General features: G+C 53.6%; 7 protein-coding genes across 7 annotated transcripts; 4 read left to right on the forward strand and 3 right to left on the reverse strand.

Moving 5' to 3' along the window:
- Nucleotides 1-961: 961 nt before the first annotated feature.
- On the forward strand, nt 962-3,238 carry ATEG_06274 (GMC family oxidoreductase; the record flags this gene model as incomplete). Its single annotated transcript, XM_001215452.1, has 8 exons — nt 962-1,324; nt 1,377-1,429; nt 1,575-2,085; nt 2,142-2,252; nt 2,303-2,450; nt 2,524-2,949; nt 3,010-3,144; nt 3,195-3,238. 8 exons carry the CDS (start codon nt 962-964, stop codon nt 3,236-3,238), a joined length of 1,791 nt encoding a protein of 596 aa, XP_001215452.1.
- A 996-nt stretch (nt 3,239-4,234) lies between these two features.
- On the reverse strand, nt 4,235-9,708 carry ATEG_06275 (type I polyketide synthase; the record flags this gene model as incomplete). Its single annotated transcript, XM_001215453.1, has 2 exons — nt 4,235-9,523; nt 9,586-9,708. 2 exons carry the CDS (start codon nt 9,706-9,708, stop codon nt 4,235-4,237), a joined length of 5,412 nt encoding a protein of 1,803 aa, XP_001215453.1.
- Nucleotides 9,709-10,895: 1,187 nt separating this feature from the next.
- On the forward strand, nt 10,896-12,237 carry ATEG_06276 (uncharacterized protein; the record flags this gene model as incomplete). Its single annotated transcript, XM_001215454.1, has 3 exons — nt 10,896-10,987; nt 11,223-11,673; nt 11,728-12,237. 3 exons carry the CDS (start codon nt 10,896-10,898, stop codon nt 12,235-12,237), a joined length of 1,053 nt encoding a protein of 350 aa, XP_001215454.1.
- A 1,103-nt stretch (nt 12,238-13,340) lies between these two features.
- Nucleotides 13,341-14,861, forward strand: ATEG_06277 (cytochrome P450; the record flags this gene model as incomplete). Its single annotated transcript, XM_001215455.1, has 3 exons — nt 13,341-13,716; nt 13,781-14,201; nt 14,255-14,861. The coding sequence occupies 3 exons, from the start codon at nt 13,341-13,343 to the stop codon at nt 14,859-14,861; spliced, it is 1,404 nt and encodes a 467-aa protein (XP_001215455.1).
- Nucleotides 14,862-15,365: 504 nt separating this feature from the next.
- ATEG_06278 (uncharacterized protein) lies at nt 15,366-17,398 on the reverse strand (the record flags this gene model as incomplete). The annotated part of the gene is made up of 2 exons (XM_001215456.1): nt 15,366-15,390; nt 15,432-17,398. The coding sequence occupies 2 exons, from the start codon at nt 17,396-17,398 to the stop codon at nt 15,366-15,368; spliced, it is 1,992 nt and encodes a 663-aa protein (XP_001215456.1).
- Nucleotides 17,399-19,519: 2,121 nt separating this feature from the next.
- ATEG_06279 (terpene synthase family protein) lies at nt 19,520-21,375 on the reverse strand (the record flags this gene model as incomplete). The annotated part of the gene is made up of 4 exons (XM_001215457.1): nt 19,520-20,671; nt 20,769-20,857; nt 21,064-21,235; nt 21,286-21,375. 4 exons carry the CDS (start codon nt 21,373-21,375, stop codon nt 19,520-19,522), a joined length of 1,503 nt encoding a protein of 500 aa, XP_001215457.1.
- A 989-nt stretch (nt 21,376-22,364) lies between these two features.
- Nucleotides 22,365-22,853, forward strand: ATEG_06280 (uncharacterized protein; the record flags this gene model as incomplete). Its single annotated transcript, XM_001215458.1, has 3 exons — nt 22,365-22,411; nt 22,452-22,622; nt 22,682-22,853. 3 exons carry the CDS (start codon nt 22,365-22,367, stop codon nt 22,851-22,853), a joined length of 390 nt encoding a protein of 129 aa, XP_001215458.1.
- Nucleotides 22,854-23,843: the final 990 nt, after the last annotated feature.

Genomic DNA, 23,843 nt, shown 5'->3' on the forward strand with positions numbered 1-23,843 from the left:
CGGAGTTGTTGATGGCCGAGGGCTTGAGGGGGCAGCGTTACGACGCTCAAGTTAGAAAACGCATAGGGAACCGGTTAATTAGAAGTCTTCAAATATCGCATAATCTCATTATATCAATCTAGCAGCAGAAACGCGAGCCATGTTTCATAAGCTTGTTACATAGTCATTTTATAACCAATGCATTGCCACGTCGTTGGTGTATTTCCATCACCATGCTGCGATAGATGACCAGAGAGTCCCGACTTTGTTGTCGAAGTAACTAGTCTATAAGTCCATGCATCTATATCCAAGGCTATAACCCCATAGTTCGCTGAATAGGCTCTAGGCTGTTCCTGGTCCCACCCCGACGGCAGCTTTCTAGAAGGAGACCCTGGTTTCCTTCCGAGCCGCGAAAAAGCAATCTCCACAACTCTGATACTCCTTCTGGAAATATTTCTCCCTCCGAAATAAGTACTAGCCAAATACGAGCAGTAATCCCTCACATCAAACACCATCTCTTGTAAAGAATCCACTGTTGGCCCTCTCCATCCCAAAAACACAACCCGTCAACATGACCTTGCGGAATACACGGCCATCCGGGGACTAGGTATACTATTGTTATGATGATGTGAGTAGCCTCTTTAGTGGTCATACCGCGGAGATCCGCCGAGCTCATCAGCAATGTGGTCGGAGTGTGCCCTCTTTTGTAAGATTATGGCAATCACCAGCTAATTCCGGCCTAACAAAGTGGCTTGCGTTCTTGGCTCCTCAGAGGACGAAGCGAAGGAGCTAGGCTGAAAGGCTGTCTTGGCCGTTTCGTGGAATGGATTTAGGTGAGAAAAAGAAAGGTGCAAAGTCCGCGCCGCGCCGTTTGTCTGAGGCATAAAAGGCCGCCCGCGCCCTCGAGAATGCCCATGGGCGAATAATCAAGGGAAAGACGAGTTCTCCATACTGGGACTCATTCAGTCGTCAATTGAACAGAATGCGCGTGTTTCCCACATACATTGCTGTCTCGGGCCTATTTGGTGGCGCCTTTGCAGCTTTTGGCGCCACCAACATCAAAGGCCAGACGAAGCTGTTTGGTACCTCTTTCGGGATTCTTGCAAAGAATGCCTCGTATGACTATGTCATTGTTGGAGGAGGCACTGCAGGCTTGACCGTTGCGGCCCGACTGGCCGCACAGCCGAATGTCTCTGTTGCAGTGATTGAGGCTGGAAGCTTCTATGAAATCGACAATGGAAACATCAGCCAGGTACCTGGATATGGAGCTAACTACTTGTCATTCAATGACCTGACGCCGAGCCCTGTGTTGGTGGATTGGGGATTGATCACAGAGCCGCAGGACGTAAGGACACCTCTGATTCATCGTGCGTATTCCTTAACTGACAGATTCCAAGGGCCTCAACAACCGTCAAATTCATTACTCCGCTGGCAAGACCCTTGGGGGGAGGTTGGTCAACACACCTGGATGTTTCGTTGGGAGGAAACTAACCGATTGACTTCCAAGCTCTGCTCTGAACGACATGATCTTCCACAGGTAGGATCTTCCTATTCATCAATCCATGGTTGGTCACTTTGCTTACGGAGATGGTTAGGGCTACAAAGGGTTCTTATCAGCGGTGGGCGGAGCTTGTCGACGACGACACCTACACGTGGGACAAACTACTTCCTTATCTGAAGAAGAGTGTGGACTTTACCAAGCCTAAGGATGCCGCCACTTATCCTTATGATGCCTCCGTCTACAGCCCAGAGGGCGGTCCTCTCCAAGTCTCGTTCCCCAATTACCGAGCCCCCTGTGATGACTTCATGGAGACGGCTTTCACCAAGTCAGGGCTCAAACCTATCAAAGGCCTTAACAGCGGGCATCTAGATGGCTTCGCACCGACTACATTTGTGATCAACCCTGCGGACCAAACAAGAAGCTCCTCCGAGGCAGCGTTCCTCCAGGAAGCTCTGGATACCACTGCCATGACCCTTTATCTGCGGACTTTAGCGAAGAAGATCCTTTTTGATACCAACAAGACTGCAAATGGGGTCCTTGTGGAGACTAACGGAGCAGAGTACACCATCTCTGCGAAGAAGGAAGTCATTTTGTCGGCTGGAGTGGTATGTGAACAAACCGAGGCCCCGACAGACTTCTCAGCTAAAGGAGTATCAAACAGTTCCATTCCCCTCAACTTCTTCTCCTCTCAGGAATTGGTCAAGCAGATAGCCTCGAGAAGTTTGGAATTCCTGTAATCTCTGATCTGGCGGGCGTTGGGCAGAACTTGTGGGTAAGTTGTTTGGAGACTCATTCTCAGCGCTAGACTAAAATCACCACTAGGATCACCTCTTCATCTTCACCAGTCATGAGATGAATATCACCACCAATTCAGGGGTTCTGGTCGACCCCGAACTGCTCGCGGAAGCCGTCGAATCGTATCTCAACCAGCAGACCGGTCCACTTACGGGCATTGGCGGTGGCGTTGTTGGTGAGTTACCTGCTCCACACGCCATTGTTTAAAGGGGTGTCGGCCTTGCTAACTGGATGATGGTAATGTATAGGATGGGAAAAACTCCCCAACCGGGTCAGCTTTTCCAACTCGACAAATGAAACCCTGGCCAGTTTCCCAGATGATTTCCCCGAAGTGGAATATGTGGCCCTGGCTCCTGGCTCCAACCCCGCATCCGATCCGCTTGCAAATCACTTTGCCTCCGTCACCGCTGCCGTCCAGAGCACCAGCTCTCGAGGGTATGTGAAGCTGCGCAGCGCCGATCCCCATGACGCACCCATCATCAACATCAATGCTTTAAGCCACCCTGCGGATGCCGATCTGGCTGTCGGGGCTATCAAGCGACTGAGACAGATTGCAGAGGCAACTGGAGTCCGCGTCAAGGAGGTTCTGCCTGGTCCAGAAGTCGTAAGCGACGCTGAGATCTTGGAGTGGGTGAGGAACAACGCCGTGAATGGGTATCACGCCAGCTCAACATGTATGGCTTTCCACCGAACCACTACACGCAGCAGGCTGTGGGCTGATCAAACATTTCTAGGTGCAATGGGCAATTCTTCGAATCCGGACGCCGTCGTCGATACTCGCGCCAAGGTATACGGTGTTTCGAACCTGAGAGTCGTGGATGCGAGTGCTTTGCCGTATCTCCCTCCGGGCCATCCGATGAGCTCCATCTGTAAGATGCCCTAAGGCTGTTCGATGAGTGTGGCTAACTCCACTATTTAGATGCATTTGCCGAATTGATTGCAGAGGATATCTTGAGTAAGTGAACTTATGGGGCTTTCTGAGGTGATGGGCTACTGCTGTACTGGAGCGTACACTCCGGGCTTGGGAGTGCAAATATAAGTGTTTATCCTGTCAGGTTATTATAAGCAAGCTCCGGTTTTACATGATCTTGTTCATTGTCACGATGTTTTATACTGGATCCGAGACTATCTCTGGCACACGTCACATGTACTGCCTGAAGAAGCTTACAGATAATGTACTAGACTGTCCACGCCTTAGTCGATGAATGTAACGTAGCAGTGGGAAGTTGTCCAGGCACCAGAAGATAGGACAGCCTGACTCGGTGAAAACTGCCTCTTGCAGTTCTCATCTCAGATTAACTTTCAGTGAGTGTGATATCTTTGCATGCTACAGTATTTAGCGAAGCATACGCATAGTTGATGCGAGCTGTTTAATACGACTATCTCAGTAACTAGAACCTATGTCTTCTTGATGGTATTCACGTTGGTATGATATATATAACACACACGATGCTCTACGGATGATGTTGAGATACGTCCGAATTATATCAATTGACGAGCCAATTTCTACAATACTGCGGTATGCGCATGTTCAAGAAACTAAATCGACTATTCTTTATTGCACAAGACAAAGCTCTCCGTCCCCAACACCCTTGGCTTGATGGGGGAACAATTGGGAACGCAGGAGCCTCAGGCCGTGAGCCTGCCCGTTTAGGCCTAGCGCATCCCCTGCTCCAGAGGCGTCTGCAGAAGGCCTATCCAATTCATCGCCTCTTCTCCAGCTTCATTCCTGCCTCCTTTCGCGCAAGGAGAGTATATATATATCCAAAAACATGACTCGTATATTGCTAATGGTCTCATACAAATTAATTCCAGTGACATATACAATCTCGTCAGGTTCAGTTGGCATAACAGTCTTGGCAAATTGATTCAGGGGAACACGCAAAGGGGGAAAGCAGAGACAAAAACAACAAATCTATATCAAATGAAGAACACATAAGGAGAAACCGTCAGCTCTACTCAATTTCCCATCTTTTCCAAAAACCATCCCACCAGATGTGACACCGTCGGGCAACTCCAGGTCAGTGTGGGTGGCACCTTGACCCCCAACGTCTTCTGCAGCTGACCTCTCAAGCTAACGGTCATGACACTGTCGACTCCCAGGTCACTCAGAGCGGCCTTGGAATCAACCTCGTCGCTGCTCCCCAGCTGAAGCACGCGGGCCACACAATCACGGATTCGCTCATCCAACCAGGTACGACGCTCCGGGATCGATTCCGGCATTTCGTTCGTCTCTTTCGGTGCAGCAGAGGGAGCATCCGCGGAGGAGGCGGAGCCAGCCTTGCGGACGGCAATATCCGTAAGGATAGGGGTGGGGAGGGGTTCATCGGCCTCGAAGGCCAGACTGCGCAAGACCGCGGCCTGGTCGATATCATATTTGGAAATATGCATCCATGCGCGGAATCCCTCGTCGCGCGTGATGTCAGTGATGCCCTTGCTGGCCAGCTCAGCGTTGATGAAGTCGGTACTGGCTGCCATGCCGAGGGAGCGCCAGCTGGTCCACTGCACGGCGACAGCGTTGTCTCCTTGGTGTCGGCGCGAGGTTGCGAATGCATCAAGGAACGCGTTTCCGGACGCGTAGGATGCTTGACCCGGGAAGCCTAGTAGCTGTCCGCACGAGGAGAATAGCATGAAGAAATCGAGGGCCTTGGGGGGGAAGACGGTGCCAAGGACCAGCGCTCCGGTGATCTTGGGCGCCAGCACGCGCTCGACAGAGTCTGACGTGGCGGAGAGGACCAGCTGGCTGTCCAGAACGCCTGCTGCGTGGACCACGCCGCGGACTGGGGGTAGCGACAGAGAATCAATGGCGACAGCCAGTTGAGGCGCTGCGTCAGGAGAGGAAATGTCCACTGCAAGAGTGTGGACAGTGGCTCCCTGTGCTTCAAGGGCCTGGATTGTCTCCAGCGCCGGCGCCAGCGAGGATGATGCATCAGCAAGGATGTCTGCCCACTCCCGGCGCGGAGGCAAGGCACGCCGAGAAACGAGGATCAATCGACGAGCACCCTTTTCCACCAGGAACTGTGCGACCTCCAACCCCAGAGCGCCCAGTCCACCCGTAATCAAGTAGGTACTTTCGGGTCGGGGGAGCAGGGAAGTCTGCTTGCTAGGCGGTAGGAGCTTGTCGCGAGGAAGCGGGCGCAGACGAGCAATTCTGGGTATGCCATCCGAGATGCGGATGTTGTCCGCCTCCTGCACATACTTCATCGTCTCGAGTGGGAACTGGCCCGGCGTTTCGACGTCAATCAGTCCGCCCCATTGATCTGGGTGCTCCGCAGCAATGATACGGGAGACACCGTGGATCGGAGACTGAGCGAGAGCCGTAGCAGACTCACTCTCGCAGACGCGGTCCGTAAGGACAAAGACCTTGGTGGGCAAAGAGCCATTGACAATGATTTTGACCAGGAGGAGCAATTCCATGAGGAAAGAATGGGCCGCAGTCGGGATAGAATCCGCGCTGTGGAGGGGACCGGGCACGTACACCACCGCTGTATCTTTTGCTTGCAAGACACTGCTGGAATCCTGCGAAAGGGAAAGCAGGTCGGCAGCAGCATCCAGCACCGTGATAGATGACACACGATCTTTCAAGGACCCACAGTAGAGATCTGCGACGTTCTTATCCCGGGAAACGAGGACGACATTGTTGATTGTCAGCGGCTTCTCGCTGTAGATCGCGGGAGGCCATGCGAGCTGATGGACAAGACTCTCCTCGCTGCCGTTACTGCCCGGCGTGCCTTCGATCTCGGAAAAGCGCATGGATTCGAATCGAGCTAAGACGGTTCCGAGCTCGTCGCAGACACTGACATGCACCGCCAGATCCCGATCGCCAGCCTTTTCCACGTACAGGTAACCCACCTTGAGAGGCGGCTGCGTGGTGTAGACTTGAACCCCGTGAATGTGAGCCGGCATGCGCAGGCGAGGCTGATCGAAAAAGAGAGTGGATCCCACTGAGGTGGCCGCATCGAGGATCGGGGCCCAAGAGGCAGCATCCCAGGGGAGTGGACTGGTCGCGGGGACGTCTGGCGCGACATCAACGCGAGCGATCATCTCCTGCAGGGTGCCGTAGTGCTCTGTAACTGCCCAAGGAAAGCCCATTGCTGAAACGCCAACCTTGTCCAAATAGTCGATGGAGAAGTTGTCCGCCAATTTGTTATTAGCGAGACGAGCCTTGATAGCAGCAATATCGAGTTGCGCCGGGGCGTTCTTGCTTCCACCAGCCTCCCACTGACCCGTAGTGTGTGTCAGCCAGGAACCTTCGTCTGCCCCAGAACCCGCCTTCTGAGTGAGACGGGAGCAGATCTTGATTTGATTCTGTGACACCACCACCTGGATGTCGCGCGGCTGGCTGATGGCCACTGGCACGCGAAGGGTAATGTTGGAAAGGGTGGTAGCCCCGGTGGCATGCAGGAAAGTGTTGACAAGGGCAGCAGCCGGAACAATCTCAGAGCCGTGCAGTGGATGGCTTCCTGGGAAAGGCTTGGTCTGGTCATCCATCTGGGTGGTGAACACCATAGTTGTTTCTCCCGCAACGGGAACGCGCTGACCCAACAGCGTGTGTTTGTCCACATCGTGCAAAGTCGAGGCACTGATAGGGCCAGTGTGAATATGCCGCCAGTAGGGCTTGTGGTCCCAGGTCGTCAAGGGCACATCCAGCGCCCAAGGGCCCGGCAGCTGCTTCTTCCAATTGACGACGGCGCCCCGACAGTGAAGCTGCGCAATGCTGGACAGAATGGTCTTGTCGGCAGGCTTATTGCGAGCCATGGTGTTGGTCACGGTGAAGTCCTCCACACCCAGGTCCAACATGGTCTCTCGGACAGAGTGGGACACAATGGGATGAGAAGAGACTTCAAGGAACAATCGCAGGCCATCGTCCACTGCTGCCTGCACTGCGGCCGTCAACCGGACCGGGTTGACCATGTTGCTGGTCCAGTAATATATATCCCGAGCAACCATACTGCGTGGGTCTTCTGCCGACGTCGAGTAAAGACGGACTCTGGGCTTGCGTGGCGACAGGGACCCTGCCATGGCCTCTCGCAAGGGCTCGGACAGTTGATCCAGCATCGGGTGGTGGAAGGGAATATCCGTCTTGACCCGGAAAGCGTTGACACCACGAGACTTGAGGTCTTCCACGAGTGCCAGGACAGCCTCAGTGGCACCGGAAACAACACATGAAGATGGCGAGGAGTCAATGGCGGCCACGAGGTCCGTCCGGCCTTGAAGCTCTTTCTCCATGTCGACAAATGGAATGTTGACGAGAACCATTGCGCCCGCGCCCATCACACGCCGATAGAGGTTTGCTCTGCGGGTGACAATCAGGGCGCCTTCTTCTGCAGTCAGACAGCCAGCCGCGACTGAGGCGGCAATTTCGCCAACTGAATGACCGATGACAGCCTGGGGCTCCAATCCCTTCGAGCGCAAGATGGCAGCCAGTCCCACCTGTACGAGATAGGTGAGCACTTGCACCTTGATGGACGATTCGAAATCGCCACTTGCAAGGGAATGCAATGCCGAGAAGCCCATTTCGCGCTCCACAATCGGGTCCAGACGGCTGATTGTTTGATAGAACACAATGTCTTTGAGGAGATCCGTAGCCATTGCAGTCCATTGTGCGCCATGACCGGAGAAAACCCACACCACGTCCTTGGAGCAACTGGCATCGAGAACACGACTCGACGTCGTCCATTCGGCTGCTTTACCATTGACAATGTCAGACAGTTTCTGAACAGCGTCATCATGGTTCTCTGCGATGATGGCAGCCCGGTAGTCATGGTGCCCACGACGAGTGCTCAAGGTGGTTGCAATCGACTCCAGGGTTCTATTTCTGCCCTCCGCGGCAATCCAGGAGGCCTGTGTCCGTGCCTGCAAAGCAAGGCGTCTCTCTTGAGGTGCCGACAGGAGAAGAATCCGAGGCAGAGGGTCTTCATCGGTTGTGTTGGTAGTCGGCCGCTGGAGCTGTTGCGCAAACTCCTCGATGATTGCATGGGAGACCGTACCACCATATCCGTAAGAGCAAACACCGGCTCGGCGGACGTCATCCTCATTGCCAGGCCATTCCAGTGTCTCCTGGACGACCTTCACTCCGGCTTGGCCCCAGTCAATGCGAGAATTGAGTCTCTTCAGGTTGGTTTGTGGGGGGAAAATGGCCTTTTCAACTGCCATGACTGCTTTGATGAAACCGACGGCGCCAGCGCCCGCTTCCAAATGGCCCACGTTGGGTTTGACAGAGCCAATGAAGCAAGGATTCCCTTCCGGTCTGCCTTTGCCGTAGACTGCTGAGACGGCGCTGACCTCGGTAGGATCGCCAAGAGGGGTTGACGTTGCGTGAGCTTCCACATACCCAACCGTCAGAGGGTCGACTCCGGCTGTCCGAAGCGCATTCCACGCCACAAGCTCTTGTGCCTTGGCGTTGGGAGCCATGATGCCGTTGGTTTTGCCATCCTGTGCTACGGCACTGCCCTTGATGATGGCGCGAATGTGGTCTCCGTCCCGGATGGCGGTGGACAGCCGTTTCAAGATCACCACCGCAGCTCCTTCACCACGGCCGTAGCCCTTCGCATCTTCGTCGAAAGAGAGACAGCGACCTTCCGTGGAGGTCGCTCCTGCCTTGTCGAGTACGCGAGTCAGTCCTGGCCCGCAGAGGGCGTTGACTCCTCCGACAATAGCGACTTCGCTCTCCCCTTGCAGGATGGCTTGTCGTCCGTGATGGATGGCAACGAGAGAGGAGGCACAGGCGGCATCAACGGCAGTGCTGGGTCCCATGAGGTTCAGGTGGTAGGAGATGCGGTTCGGGACTCCGCAGTACGCAGTGCCGATGCCCATCCAGGCCTCCACGTTCGGAATATCTTCCAGTAAGAGCTTGGAATAATCATCCGAATTGACTCCCATAAACACGGCTGTTTCTGAGCCGGACAAACTCTGCGGTGGGATTCCTGCGTCTTCCAGGGCCTCCCAAGTCACCTCAAGTGACAACCGCTGCTGGGGGTCCATCTGCTCGGCCTCTTTGGGGGAAACGCCAAAGAACGCGGCATCAAAATTCTCGACGTGGTCCAAGAAGTAGCCGCGCTTTGTCGTTTGATCTAGGATCTTGGGGTTGCGAATATCCCGACGGTAATACGGCTCCCAGCGCATGCTTGGGATCTCGCCAGAGGCATCCTTCCTGTTTAGAATGGACTGCCACAGTTCTTCCGGAGAATTATTGCCCCCGGCAAGCCGGCAGGCCATTCCAACAACGGCAACCTCATTCTGAGGGTTCTGAATGGTTCCCAAAGGTCAGATACAGTGCATAGAACGGTGGGGGAGCTAGCAAGACCCACAAGATTGAGATTCCCGATTTCTGTTCCGGGGGTCTCTAGTGGCCTCCGAAATCCACTTCCTGTCGACGGGGGAGTTGAGACGCCAGAGTCGACTGACAACACTTCATCTCCATGTACCTCCATGGCTGCTCTTGCTGATATTGGCTGCCTATGCGAGAGAAGCCGGTAAAAGATTTTGTCAATGGAGCATCAACTGATAGAGAAGAGAATTCTATAATGCCTGAAGAGGAGAGATGGTATGATAGGGAATTTCTTTGATTGCCAGTCCGCAAAATCTTTGGCGTCGCCTCTACATCTTATACTCGGCGGTATATGATGCACGCTGATATTACTTCAGTTTTCTGAATATCGCAAGGGATTTGACTCCTTCTGTCTTGATTCGCTTGATCACCATCTTCAGCAGTCCCACGCGAGGTATGGTGGATAGTGTTTCGAATCAGAATTTCCAGTGCACCTGCCATGTGCAAACAAGTCTTGGTGGATCTTCGTCAACACTTGCATCCCGCGAACAATTCGGGCATCCAGTCCCACGGAATCATCCCGGGACGTGCAGATAGGAGACTAGCGCCAGGAATTGGCGCCTGTCTCTCGGAGCCATGCACCACAGAACCCCTTTAGGTAAAAGGAATGATTAATCTGTGATGGCTTCTGGCGCTAAAACGTTGCAAAGTCGCATCAAGCAAGTGTGGAAGTCTCGGCGTCAGCGATGGTGAGAATTGGCATTCTTGGTATTCTTGGAATGGTGGTCTCGCTATGGGTCCTCATTCGCGGTTAGAGAATGATAGCCGAAGACAGTCTGTCACAGTGGGAACTGTGGATCTGTTTCGCGCCGTTTCCCCTAGCGCTTTGAGACCAAGGGACACCGTGCAGTAGCTCCCCCTAGCGACAGCCTCTTGCGTGTGCCGTGGTATGCTCCGTCCATCGTTATTGGTAGAGTTGGAGGTGCCAATCTGCTTGTCAGATTCTACTATTCCGTATATTCACGGAGCATAACTATCATCCGCTTAGGTCAATGTGCAGGGTCTTTTGCCTTTTTGGGTAATTGGGGCTCAGAATCTGCAGGTCTAGAATTTATCCCCGCCCTCTCCATCTTATCTATGTTTCTATCGCGCTACGTGTGCTCCATAGTATGACTCCTTTGAGTAGTCCGATGCGTGTAGATTAGATCTCGAAATCCACTGCTCCTTTTAGACATCCGATCACTAAGGGGAGAGATAGGCGTATGCACGCGAGGTGGATGTTGTGGCTGAGCCCATGGACACGCTACGTGCTTAGGCCATCCTTCGGGGTGGTGCCATCCGGCCTACTATATGTCTTCGTCCTCTATGGGTCATGGATGGTATAGCTCTGCCACGTTCTGGACTCTTTGGGACCTTGTTCGTTCTCGAACAGAGGACGACCGGTATATACATCAACCTACCTTCGACCGTGAAGCCCTAAAGGCGCGCAAAGTATTCCAACTTCGACGATTGACCACGAAGACATTGTCAAAATGGGTGAACTGTTCAAGTGGCCGAGCTTCTCGCCGTTCGTACCGTTTCACGTGTCTGCTGGGCAGACGGTGATCAGAAAGTGGGCATAGAAAGACAACCGTGCAATTCCTTAGTTAACAGATCAACTAATGAACAATGCGCTAGATTCGGCGGTCTGCTCACCTGCGAATTCCTCCCTCCCCCTCCGGGGCGGAGTTTCATGATGCGACAAACCTACCGCCACAGCGTTGAGGGTCCGATCCCGGAGAATCTACGCAAGCTGATCGAGAGCGACCACCGTCCGGATGGTCCGCCGATGCACTTCCACCAGTGGCAGACAGAATACTTCAAGGTCGAAGAGGGTATCTGTGTTGTGGAAGTGAACGGCAAGCAGACGATGCTGACCCCCGACGACGAAGAGATCTCATGCAAAGCCGGCAACATCCACCGGTTCTTCATCCATCCGGATTCTCGCGAGAGAATGACGGTGATTCTGAGCGCCTCGGATTCCGGCGTGGACTACCAGCTGGACAGAGTCTTCTTCGAGAACTGGTATGGATATTGGCATGACGCGTTGCTGTACCAGGGCGGCTTGGATTTTATTCAGACCCTTTGCGTAAGCCCAGATTTTCTCTACTTTCAGCTCTCGCTTGCTAACCAATCTATTTAGATCCACGATGCGGGTGACCACTACACGCCCGGGCCCGCCTGGCTGCCATTCCGCCGCTTCATCGGGTACTGGATGTGCGTGGTGATCGGCCGCTGGATTGGCGGCTTGCTTGGCTACAAGCCGTTTTTCCGGGAGTACACTACCGACTGGGACTTTGCCGTAACCAAGATGAAGGCTAATCCCTGGACGCGTCGGCTGGTGAACGACTCATACGCGAACAAGAAGTCCTGGGACGAGCAGGTGGAGCTGTCCTCGCGCCCCAAGGCCCAGAACGCGGACTACGAGCTGCTGGTGACTGACATAACCGAGGAGAACCGACGGAAGAAGGCCCAATGGAGCTACGAATGGACATGCGAAATTGGCGAATGGCACCGCTACCGGTGTGGCAGTCGAGGTGAAGGAGAATGGGGAGGAGCTCCGAAAGCGCTCCTAAGGGGTGAAGGGCTGTTATTATCTTATGTGCTGCTTGTCTGCTTGTTCCTTTTGTCTGCTTACTGTGATATGCGATGATATACGAATCTGGTTCTATATAGCCAAATGGATTGAGTGTGTGTATGCCTTCGAGAATATACTACCCTCGAGTAGGATATGTGGATTCAATGTACTTAAGTCTAGGTTAATAGTGCCAGAAATTCTGCTTGGAGTATCCTACCATGGTGCTACTGTGGCCACTGAACACTCCATATCCACAGTTAACATGCAGGATATACTAGGAGAGCATAGCTAGACTACTTGCCCACGCGAGAACGCAGGTACCAAGTCCTCCCACAGTCAGGCATCGATAAGATTCTATCACCCCACTGTAGCCTATCTATCGAGACCCTTAGTTCTGCAGTCGCTCTGCCAATGAAGGGGGGATTTTTAATCCGAATGCCCGGTTTCTGCTTGCATAACAACACGAGTTTGACGCAACTGGCCACTTCGTATACATCGGAGACGCCTAAAGAGGTAAATGAGACGGAGGTCTCCTTAGGGAAATGCACCACCGCGGACGAGCGGGGAAGACGCAGGCCACCTTTACCAAGAACAAGGATAAGGAGGGGCAAGTGTACATCCTTAGGAGCCTGGACCAGTCGTTCATATCGGGATTTCTGTCGGAATATTATCCGAGAGACCCAAGTTGGCTACCATACAACTCGGATTGTAATGCTTATGTAGTGCTTACAATCGCTGAGGGCAATATATATGCATACATGTATACATCTGGGCATGTTTCTCTGCTCATTCATACTGTACTTTCTCTTTGCAAGACTGATCGTGCTGCTGAATTAAGCCACAATAGACATGGCAACTCTTCCCATTCTGGACCTGTGGTCCACCAACAAGGCCCTCGTATCCTTGACCATAAGCGCAAGTCTTCTGCTCGTCTCACTTCTCGTGTCCTTGTTCCAGGTGGGACGTCGGGAACGCGGTCTTCCGCCAGGTTAGCTCATGGGCCCCAGAATACAGACCAAACGCACTGGCTGAAACAGCAGAAAAAATTGCAGGCCCTCCGACTCGACTCGTGCTGGGAAATGAACACGAGATTCCGAAAGCTGATAGCCACTTCCTGTATGCAAGGCACCGCATCTTTCGTGCGTGAATCGCGTCTAACCATGCTCTCTTTGTGCAGGATGTCCAAATGGGCCAAGCAATACGGCGGTATCTTTTCTCTGAAACGCTTCCGGAACACCACCATCGTTTTGACGGACTGGAAGATCATGAAGGAGCTGGTTGACAAGAAAAGCACCAACTTCAGCCACCGCCCCCCGTCCAAGGTAGCCGATCTCATCACTCGCGGCAACCACATCCTCATGATGCAATATGGCGAGACATGGCGGACAATGCGCAAGCTCATCCACCAGTACCTCATGGAATCCCAGTGCGAGAAGGAGCACTGGAAGGTCCAGGAGGCGGAGGCCGCCCAGATGCTGCATGATTTTCTGGTTGACCCAGAGAACCATATGAAGCATCCTAAGCGGTACAGCAACAGCATTACCATGTCTTTAGGTACGTTGCGTTCATCCCTTTTTCTAGCTCCTCGCCATCTGCAGCTGCTGAGCTGGATATGCAGTCTTCGGAATCCGCGCCAAGAGCGTCAATGACGAATACATGACCCGGCTGTACAGCCTCATGGAGAAGTGGTCTCTGGTGCTCGAGACCGGCGCCACGCCTCCGGTTGACTCCTGGCCACTCCTCCAATGGATCCCTGAGAGATTCATGGGCTACTGGCGGCGACGGGCGACCGAGGTGGGCGACCTGATGACGGGTCTGTACACGGAGGTGCTGCATGTCATCGAGAACCGACGAAAGGCGGGCATCTACAAGGACTCCCTCATGGACCGGGTGCTGGACAAGAAAGACAAGTACCGATTCGACGAGCACCAACTAGCATTCCTCGGAGGCACATTGATGGAGGGAGGATCAGATACATCTTCGTCACTGATCTTGGCCATTGTGCAGGCGATGACTCAATACCCTGAGGTTCAGAAGAAGTATGTCCCCAATTTCCATATCCCATTTCCGTTACTGATATAGACCCGTGTAGAGCACACGCTGAAATCGACTCTGTGATCGGCACGGATCGGTCCCCGGCCTGGTCCGACTTCCGCAAGCTGCCTTACATCAATATGATGATCAAAGAGGCGCACCGCTGGCGGCCAGTCCTGCCACTGGGGGTCGTCCATGGGCTAGCCACAGACGACTCGTACAATGGGATGCATCTCCCGAAGCACTCTACCGTGATCCTCAACGTGTGGGGCATGCACATGGACCCGGACCGATTCGAAAATCCCGACGCCTTCATTCCGGAACGCTATGCCAACTTTCCGGAGCTGGCGCCTCACTATGCCGCACTCGCAGACGGTGCGGCGCGAGACCACTTCGGCTATGGCGCAGGCCGTCGTATCTGTCCCGGCATCCACCTTGCGGAACGGAATCTGTTTATCGCCGTGGCGAAGCTGCTGTGGGCGTTTGAGTTCAAGAACAACCCCGCCGGGAAGAATGATGCGAGCGCGGAGACTGGGAGCAGCCAGGGATTCATGCATTGTGTAAAGGACTACGACGCGATCGTCACGGTCCGGGGGGAGGAGAGAAGACAGACTATTCTCAGGGAATTGGAGCAGGCGCAGACTGTTTTTGCCAAGTATGATTGATGAGTCGATTCAGATAGATATACTGAGTTGGGTGGAAGATTGAGATGCAGAAGCATTCCTCTATGTAAGTAATTTCAGCTGTAAGACTCAATTGCCGTATAAGAATAACTCAGATATCTAGATGTTGAACATGGCTCATATACAGGGTATCCCTCACTGTATTTCCTTCATCTCCCTATTCATGGCATCATTCCCGTCTCCCAGTCATTGTGAACCCACGATTGGTCGATCATGCCCTCCATCAGGTCTGTAGGCGAGGTCATGGGTATGATCGCCGGGTGTTCGTTCAAGAAAAACGGCGGCTGGATCTCAGGCGACTTATGGGTGCTTTCGGGTGACGTGCTGCCCGGCGGAAGACTGAACGGCTGCGGTAGATTGTCCAGAGCCTGCTGGAAGAGTTGCAGAGAATTTGATCCTTGCATGGGCTGCGATACCAGGATCGGCTGCTTCTGAGATGGTTGCGATAAGAACGACACTTGTGGCGGGGTGGCGAGATTTTGTCCGTCATCCAGGCTCCCTGGAGACGGCCCTTGACTCGGTTGTAAACTGCTGCGTAGGGACTGCACTAACAGATCGATCGAGCGATCGAGCTCTCTGGTCACTGTCATTGCCTGCGCGGCCCCTGAATATCCATATTGAGAGAAGATCTTGAACGATTCATTGGCAATGGCCGTGGCTCGTCGAGCAGAGAACGAGTGAGGGCACCCCGGGTGTACTAAGCGAAATCCGAGGACCGTCAGGGTGGCATCCCATGTATATTGAAAGGCTCGATTCCACGAGTTCAGGATATCTGTCTCTGTGAGCACCTGGTAGACGATGTTGATGGTCGCCATGGCATGGTTCAGGGCGCAGAGTGAGCTGCTGTCGGACGTATGCGACGCGGTCGGCCCGATGGCATGGGAGGTCACTGCTGATTGATCGGCGACTCTAATATACGGACGATATAATCCCATCACGAGGTTGTGATAGAGCAGTTCCAGGAGGACCCGCTGCCGTTGCAGCCAGAGGGGGGCATAGACATCATTCTCCAGCGGACAGCGTGCAGTGGAGAAGGGACTGACGTTTCCTTTGCGTGCCAGTTTGAGCGACGTTGGAACCTCCCGGGACCAAGCCTGCAATGCCTCCATGGACTTGTGCAGATATGAGACGCCTTTCTCAAGGGCACTGGGGTTCTCGTATATGGATGTTCCGCTGTGGCGAGACATGGCCTCACTACTCTTTTCGAATGCCACGTTGGAGATATGGCGCACCTTCGACGTAAGCTTGAGGCACTCGTCGTGGTAGCGGAGCCAGGTGATATCCCCAAAGGTGGAGACGGAGCGGCAATTCTCGATAATCCGGAGTTCCAGGGACCCAGACAGATCGACTGTGCCGTGGTATTCCGGCATTAGGTACGGCTGACCCAGCTCGAAGCTCATCTTAGAGTCCAGAAAGAAGAGCGTCCACCATATACGCTGTCGGAGGGCATGCTGAGGGCCCCGGGGATGTCCTTCGGGGCTGTGTGGCAGACCCAAACTAGTGGCGGTATGGATGGCGATACTGAGGACACGGTGCGAGGCGTTCAGGCATGAGGCGTTCATCAGATAGACCGCGGAGTGAATGTAAGTCTGCAACGTCGCCAGGGACAGCGTATCCTGGTCTTTCAAGAGCAGCCGCTGACATCTCTGGTATAGCCAATGGCCCGAGGCGTTGGTATCGTTGGACTCGAGATCCATGAGCTCGATATCTCCCGACGCCATCAGGGCGGCGCTGTATTGCATACAGAGGGCCAGGACGATATCCACCAAGGCCGATGGTCGCCGAGTGGCGCCCTGACCCGGCTCCCAGAGGGAACGATAGTGGGCGCAAAAGTCGTCTGCATCCACAATGGGGATGATGGTATGGTAGGACTGCCAGTACAGACTGAGCAGGTACTCCTCTTGCTGGCGCGTCAAAGTGCCTTCCGTCAAGTCGGCATCATCCATGGCGTTGGGAGACGGGGACGAGACCCGACTGCAGGTAAATGACAGCAGCGCATTTCCCAGCTGTGGTTGACCGAGTGACTCGTCGAGATAGATGCGCAACCGGTTGGTGAAATGGAGAAAGGAGCTGGGGCCGTAATACCGCGGTTCACTGTTCGTATGCACCGAGTCCACAATCCAAGCACCGGGCCAGCGCCACTGAGACGGCGATGGCGACGATGGCGACGACGAGGGGGTACGAGAATTCCTGCGCGAAGTGGTGGCTGCTTTCTCGCGTTCCTCTGCCCTTGCATTCCCTTGATTCGGCTCCATTTGCGCCCCTTGCGATCGGGCCCTCTCCGAAGCCGCCGCTGACGAGGAGGGCCTATTGTGCTCGCCCGATTTGCTCCCCTTGCGGCATCGCACTCCGCGAGTCCGGCAGTTCTTGCAAGGTTGGCCGTCGTCGCATTTGACCCGGTTCAGCCGGCACCAGTCACAGGCACGGGCCACCGTAGTCCGCTTGGGCCGCGACGACGGGGCGACCGGCGAGTTGGCGCTGCTCCGGTTGTCCATGGAGCTGTTGAAGGTGGCAAACATGGCTGGTTGAACAATAGCAGTCTGCTTGGCGAGGGAGAAGATGGAATGGAATAATGCAGCAAGTCCAAGGGCCGTCTGGCGCGCAACGGAAGAGAAAAGGGTTAACGGACAGTTCTTTGCATCGAGGAGGACCGGCCATTTAATCCTATATGGATTAATCCTGCCCTTGTCTTTCAACTCCTAGCTCCGATGGGGTCTTTTGCAGAGCTGTGCAGGACACGATGTTGCATCAGAGGACAACAGGTGGATATCATCGAGCGTCAAGCCGGTCTTGTCAATCTGGAGGGATCTGACGTGAGCACGTGCAGTGTCTAGTGTATTACTAGTGCTTACTCCACTGAAAATCTTCACAGCATCGCATTCACGAGGCTTCAAACCGGTCGTTTCATGAATGCTGTACTACTCCGTCCCTCACTGGCACCATCCAGGCGATCGGCGAGCCGATTCTGAAAGGACGGACAAGCACCGAGGCTACCAAGTGGAGGCCGGTCTCCATCCGTCAACTTTATCTTCATCGGCGCTGCTGCACCCACGGGCCGGTGAAGTTGCCACCGTCAGGGTCTGGATTTTCATCACCTCCGGTAGTGCATCACCGGTGCATGCATTCCTTCAATTTGTCGAGCTACGGTTCGCCGAGGATGGGATTCTATGGGGACCAACTCGGAGTAGTGGATACTCTCGCCTGCAGATATATATTAAGACCAGGGTTGAGGATAAATAATATCAACTTGGCATTAATGCGCAGCCTACACTTCTGGCTAAATGTCGGAGGATGACTGAAGACCCTGTGTTCCTGCCAAGCAAGCACGAAGCCACCATGATACCTATGGATGGATGTGTATTAACTACCGGTATGTATGTATGCCAGCGCAAGATAAGATCATCCGTAAGATCATCCACTCGCCATATGCCGATAAGAACAGAGTTTCTTCATGCACGGCTAGGTTCTCAGCACCTAATTCCTTTGGATGACTCGCCGTCCATTCTTAACCAATCGGTCATGTCGCTTGTGGTGACTCTCGGACGGGAGGAGGGTCAGATACTACTCCTAAGTAGTCTAGTTAGCCAGCCCGCCGAAGCCGAGGTAATGATGCTGGCGGGAGCACCCGAGTCTTTGGCGGACCGTCCGACTAGTGATCGGCAGGATGGTCTGAAACGATCTCCTTTTTGGCGCTGCTAAGCGAGAATCTTGAGGCTTCTCTCCACCAGCTCGGAACGCTGCTGTCTCGACAACGCCCACGATCACCTTCTATGGTATATACTATAGGCTGTCTCTGTGTGATTAGATGTGACACGAAGAATACGGCAGCCTATTTCCTCATTGATACCGACTGGAGCCGGCTTCGGCTGCTCCCCGGGCTGAGCATTCGGTCTCATCTATAGTGCCACAAGTCGAAACTCTATACAGAAAGTCTATCCCGACGAGATCCTGGGTTTAACCGGCCATCTTATGGGCTGCTGATTTCTGCACAAGTCGCACTACTGCAGCTATTACTCACACCGTCCGTCCCCATTTGTAAACATCGACGACGCCTGCAGTCAGCAAAGGGATGATCGCAGTTTGTTCAGCAGTTGAGCCGGCATCCAGGGGGGAGGACGGAACTCGGAAGTATACTCCGTACCGTCCCGTCGTACTGCATCGTACTTTGTGATTTTCCCGAACGTTCGATGCCGACATGCGTGATGCGGCCTCATTATTGACTCGGAGTGCATGTTGCCGGCCATCCGACAAGGGGCGGTTTGGGGCGGATTCAAACTCGCATGTCTCCCGATAATTCTCCTGCAGCTAGTTAGTTGGGCCACTTGCTAACAATAGCTCCTGGGCCGAGATTCTCGCGTGGAGTGGAGGGGGATTAAGATTCCCCACGTAGTTACTTCACAGGACGATCAATGGCTGATCCTCGAACATCCCAAAGTACCTAAGGTATTGTACAATTAATCAATCACTATAGGAACCCACCAGAGCTTTGAATAGGCATTGGAGGACCAGTCCCGGATTGGCATATGGGCGTATTACAATGTGCAGCTTACTCAGCTCTCGTATCTATGTTATACCCTCCATAATTCACAGCTAGACACGAACTAATTCAGCCGTCCAACCCAACCCCTGGCGCCGTCATCTCAGCCCGAACAAGAGATATCCCTCATAACATAAACATCGTTATAAATATCCGTCAGAAACAGATAGAATTCCAGCATCGTCAACACCTCCTCGCAGCCAGGGGACTTGTGTTCGGCCTGCAGCTCCCGTAGGGTCTCGATGCCGGCCACGCAACACTTCCGCTCATAATCGACAATTGGAGCCAGATGGGTCTTTCGGTCATCTTCCGAACTGACATGTCGAAACTCGGGGAAATCCAGTGAGTTCAAATCCCCCTCTCTCTTGTCTCGGGCGTACGAAGCCCGGTCATTCTCCAGTCGCGCTTTGTGACCAAGATGCATGCAGATATATTGAACCACGTAAGTCTCCTCTGGCATGAGTGCCTGCTTCTGCTCCCTGGACATGAGACAGAGGAGATAGGCCAGCGATAATAGCGCACATCTATGGCTGGATCCGGTGGTACGTAACCAGGTGTGGTATGAGGTTTGTGGGAGCCAGTCTCTGTCTTGGTCCGGCTGCGTGGCCTGTCGACTGTCCATGATTTGGGTGACATGGGCCAGCAGACATTCGCGGAGCTCGTAATGGAGCTGCTGCTTGTCGTAGGCGGTTGCCACGAGGACCCGCGGGTGATGGACAATGCTTGACATTAAGCTTTGCAGTCGATCCTTGAGAGACGAGAGAGCCGCTGGGAAAGTGGTTTTGTGAACAAGAATCGGCTCCGCAGCGCCGTTGACGTGGCCGTTCCCGGCTCCATTATGGTGTCCGTTCGACTGTGGATGCGGATCCTCGTTGGAGGGCTGAGCTGAGTTTCCCTTCCAATGCCCGTTTGTGTGGCCCTCGCTAGTGTGGACAGATCCCTTGGCCTGTGCTACCGCTCTCTTCACATTCCTCTTGAACCCATCGGGCTTGAAGATCCCCCTGATCACTTCCTTGACTTCGGACAAATTGCTCACGAGCTCCTTAGCCACGTCATGCTCCATGTACTCATCCCACTGGTACACACGCATGATCAACACCATGAAGTCGTGCAAAATGTCTGTTTTGATGAAGGCGCGTTGGAGGTTATTCGCACAGCAGACCGCCGACGGGGTGAACGCCAGATAATTGTCCTTCTTCATGCCCTTGCGATCAAACATGGCGGTGCGAGCTCTTTTGAGTCCACCAAGAAAACACTGCGCCTCAATGAGGAAGCCAAGAACCTCTCATGAAGGCAAGTCCTTCAGAGTCTTGAACGACGTGAAGACAGCCACGGACTGCTTCAGCACAAACTCCGGTACGTAAATTGTTCTGATCCTGTCGCCCATCGTATACTTGGGGTTTTTGGCCTTCAGCCCAGCCAACACATAGGCTTTGGAGATCTGTAGCGGTGAATACGTCGTTTTGGCAATGCATATGTACTCCACTTCGGACGCATCGCTTGCACTGCGGATATATGCTCGCGCCTGCTTGATCGCAGAGTCGACTTGGTCTCTTATCTGGGGAACAAGTGGCAAGGAGGCAAGATTGGAGAGCGCGATAATCGCGTACGATGTGATCTCACGTCACGGCGTTTCCCCATACGAACCATTATGGTTCTGCCTCTGGAGCGTCTGCATTAATGCTTGCCAGAGGACGAGTGGCACCTTTTCGGTGATGAGCTCCTCAGATATGTGCAGGAGGTGACCTTGGTCCCAGTGGTAAAGCAGCCGGACAAGACAGTCACACATCAGCATGATGGGGTAGAATTCCGACACGTTCTACGGTGCGTCAGACTATCTATTCGATATTGATGTATCGAGGTACTTACCCATTTATCGGCAAAGACAAGATCGCGGTCACACCAGGCAGCGGTAATATATCGCACTAATTTCTCGATTTGCGGGCCGTACGAGGTCATGTCTGGTGCCTCGAGGATGGCAGTCAATGAGTTGCAATGGTAGTCACACTGGGCTGTCGCTCAAACATGTGGGTCAGAAAGTGATTGGGGCCTTCGAACGTCGAGATAAGGCGCTCGGGCGTTGTTGATACCCCCAAGAGGTTACGGATAAAAATGCTCCTTGCTGCGGCGTCGGCGTCGCCGACGCTCTTTCTTGCTGGAAGAACGGTAAGACCTTATGGTGGCAGAAATATGGTACAGGACCTACAGGACCCGCTGACCAACCCCCGAGTGATCCATAGACCTCGTCAATAATGTCAATCATCGATCGAACACCTTTGAGTGTATCAACGTCGAACCCGTTGTCGAGAAGGGTGCAGGCAATCTGGATCAGTCTTAGCCGCTATAGTGCAATGCGCTAGGCCAGGCGACCCTCACCTACAAAACCTCAAATCCTGTCGTAGGATACATTCCCGGCAACCCCGGGAGACCCGCTCTCTGGCGCGAGCTGACCAGATTACGCAGGTATTCTTTGGCATCCTCACTCTACCCCGGAGTGTACATCAAGTACGCTGCGGTGGAAGAGGGTGAACTGCCCATTGCACCAAAGACCAGCTGATCAGCGAGCTCCGTGAAATTCATGTTGCCAGCGAAGGCCTCAAGCGAGTGGGTAATGGTCGTCTGGATCTTGCCAGACAGTCCTGGATAGCACGCATTTCTCCCCATCGGGAAATTGCTGCATGGTACTTTTGACCCATGTCTCCGCGCCATGCTGTCCAATGGCACGCCAAGTTTGCCTTCTGCAGACAGATTTTTCTAAGCGAGAAACGGTTCCTGAAACTAATGCACCTCCCTCGTGTTGGCCGTGCGATGTAACCTCGGCTATCATCTCGATCTGCCTACACTAGACCAGGGGATGATCTCATCCGTTCCATATCGGGAAAGACAGAGTATTGGCGGAATCCGGTCTTGTCCCCATTCTCCGGCCAGTAGCCGCTTCCCAAGGGTCAATGACAGCGCTCCAACAGTTTTCCAGGGATGGGACGTTCCTATCGGAGTAAGTACCCCATCGGCTGATTAGACCATAGCTGACGCAGAGCCCTGCAGACCCCGATTAGTATGAACATCTGGAACACGCACTACAACAAGGATTTCTTCCCTGGCCCCACCGAATTCTGGCCGGAGCGCTGGATGGGCGAAGGAACTCGGGAGCTAGAGAAGTATCTAGTTCCATTTGGCAGTGGATCCAGAATGTGTACCGGTCAGAAGTAAGAAACCCACTCCCATGCCAGAATACAGCGGAAGGGGGCTCACAAACGACAAACAGTCTATCCATCGCCGAGCAGGTTCTCACCATCGCCACGCTCTTCCGCAACTACGAGCTTGAGCTGTACCAGACCACCAAGAAAAACGTTGTGATGGCGTCATACTGCATGATCTCGCTGCCTGGATCTGAGTCGCCTGGTATTCAAGTGAAAGTCCGCAAGACGGTGCAATAGATAGACGTGCCAAACTGTGACGGCATGGGCCACAGGTAATAGGCGGGGTAGGAGGGGCAAACGGCTTGGTACGAGATTGTTTTCGTATTGAATTGGGATCATGTCTTCTAGTTCTTAGTGCAATCAACAACGAACATGGAGTTATGGTTCATCGCTTGAATATTCCTCCTGAGGCGGCATGTACTAGGTAGTATGCGGTGCGTAATCAGCTCGTTTACCCCTGTTGGGTGTTCCCGAGATTTGACCGAGTGTTGACCGTGCTTTGGTGGCGTCCTGCCACGAGTTATCAACATCTAGATTGGAAATAGCAGGGATCTTGCGCACAGGCATCAAAAGCCGAAGGATGTAACCGCCTAATCGATGCGGCACGCGCTGGCAAGGGTACGCTGCAGCCTGTATTTCACGATACCTTCATCGCCACGTGTGCTACAGGCAGATGCACGCCATTCGCTTATTCGAGTCTGCATGCGTAGGCGATGGACGAGCCGCCAAGCTACGGAGGACCGCTAGTGCATCTACAAGGCAAACAACACTACTGACAGGGGGGGAGATAGCGCACCAACGGCAGGAAGAACATGTCGTGCAGGACGCTGGGCCAAGAGTAACTAGAATTGGAGTCGAATGCAAAACACTAGCTACCTTCTTTTCGTGCTGAGGTTGGGGCTAGATTACCTGGTCAGATACTAGATTCATGTAATCATCCCTCACCTGGAAGTATCGTCCCAGGAGGATCAAGAGCGATTCAAGGCTTTGGACGCTATCGGGCCGTTAGTATGGCGCAAACGCGAGAGTACAGTTGCGGAACTGACAATGGGGAAGTCGACTCAGCAGCAATCAACGCATGGGCAATGCAAAACAGCTCTCCTGTCTCTGGAAACAGTAAGAAGCGGATATTTTGTCTTGTGATATGGAATTGGCCAAATACTGTAGTCAATCATCTTAGAGTACTCCTCGAATGTCGGGCACTCGCCCAAATACGTGGAACAGAGA

This window comes from Aspergillus terreus, genomic scaffold (genome assembly GCF_000149615.1).
Source record: "Aspergillus terreus NIH2624 scaffold_9 genomic scaffold, whole genome shotgun sequence".
NCBI lineage: Eukaryota > Fungi > Ascomycota > Eurotiomycetes > Eurotiales > Aspergillaceae > Aspergillus > Aspergillus terreus.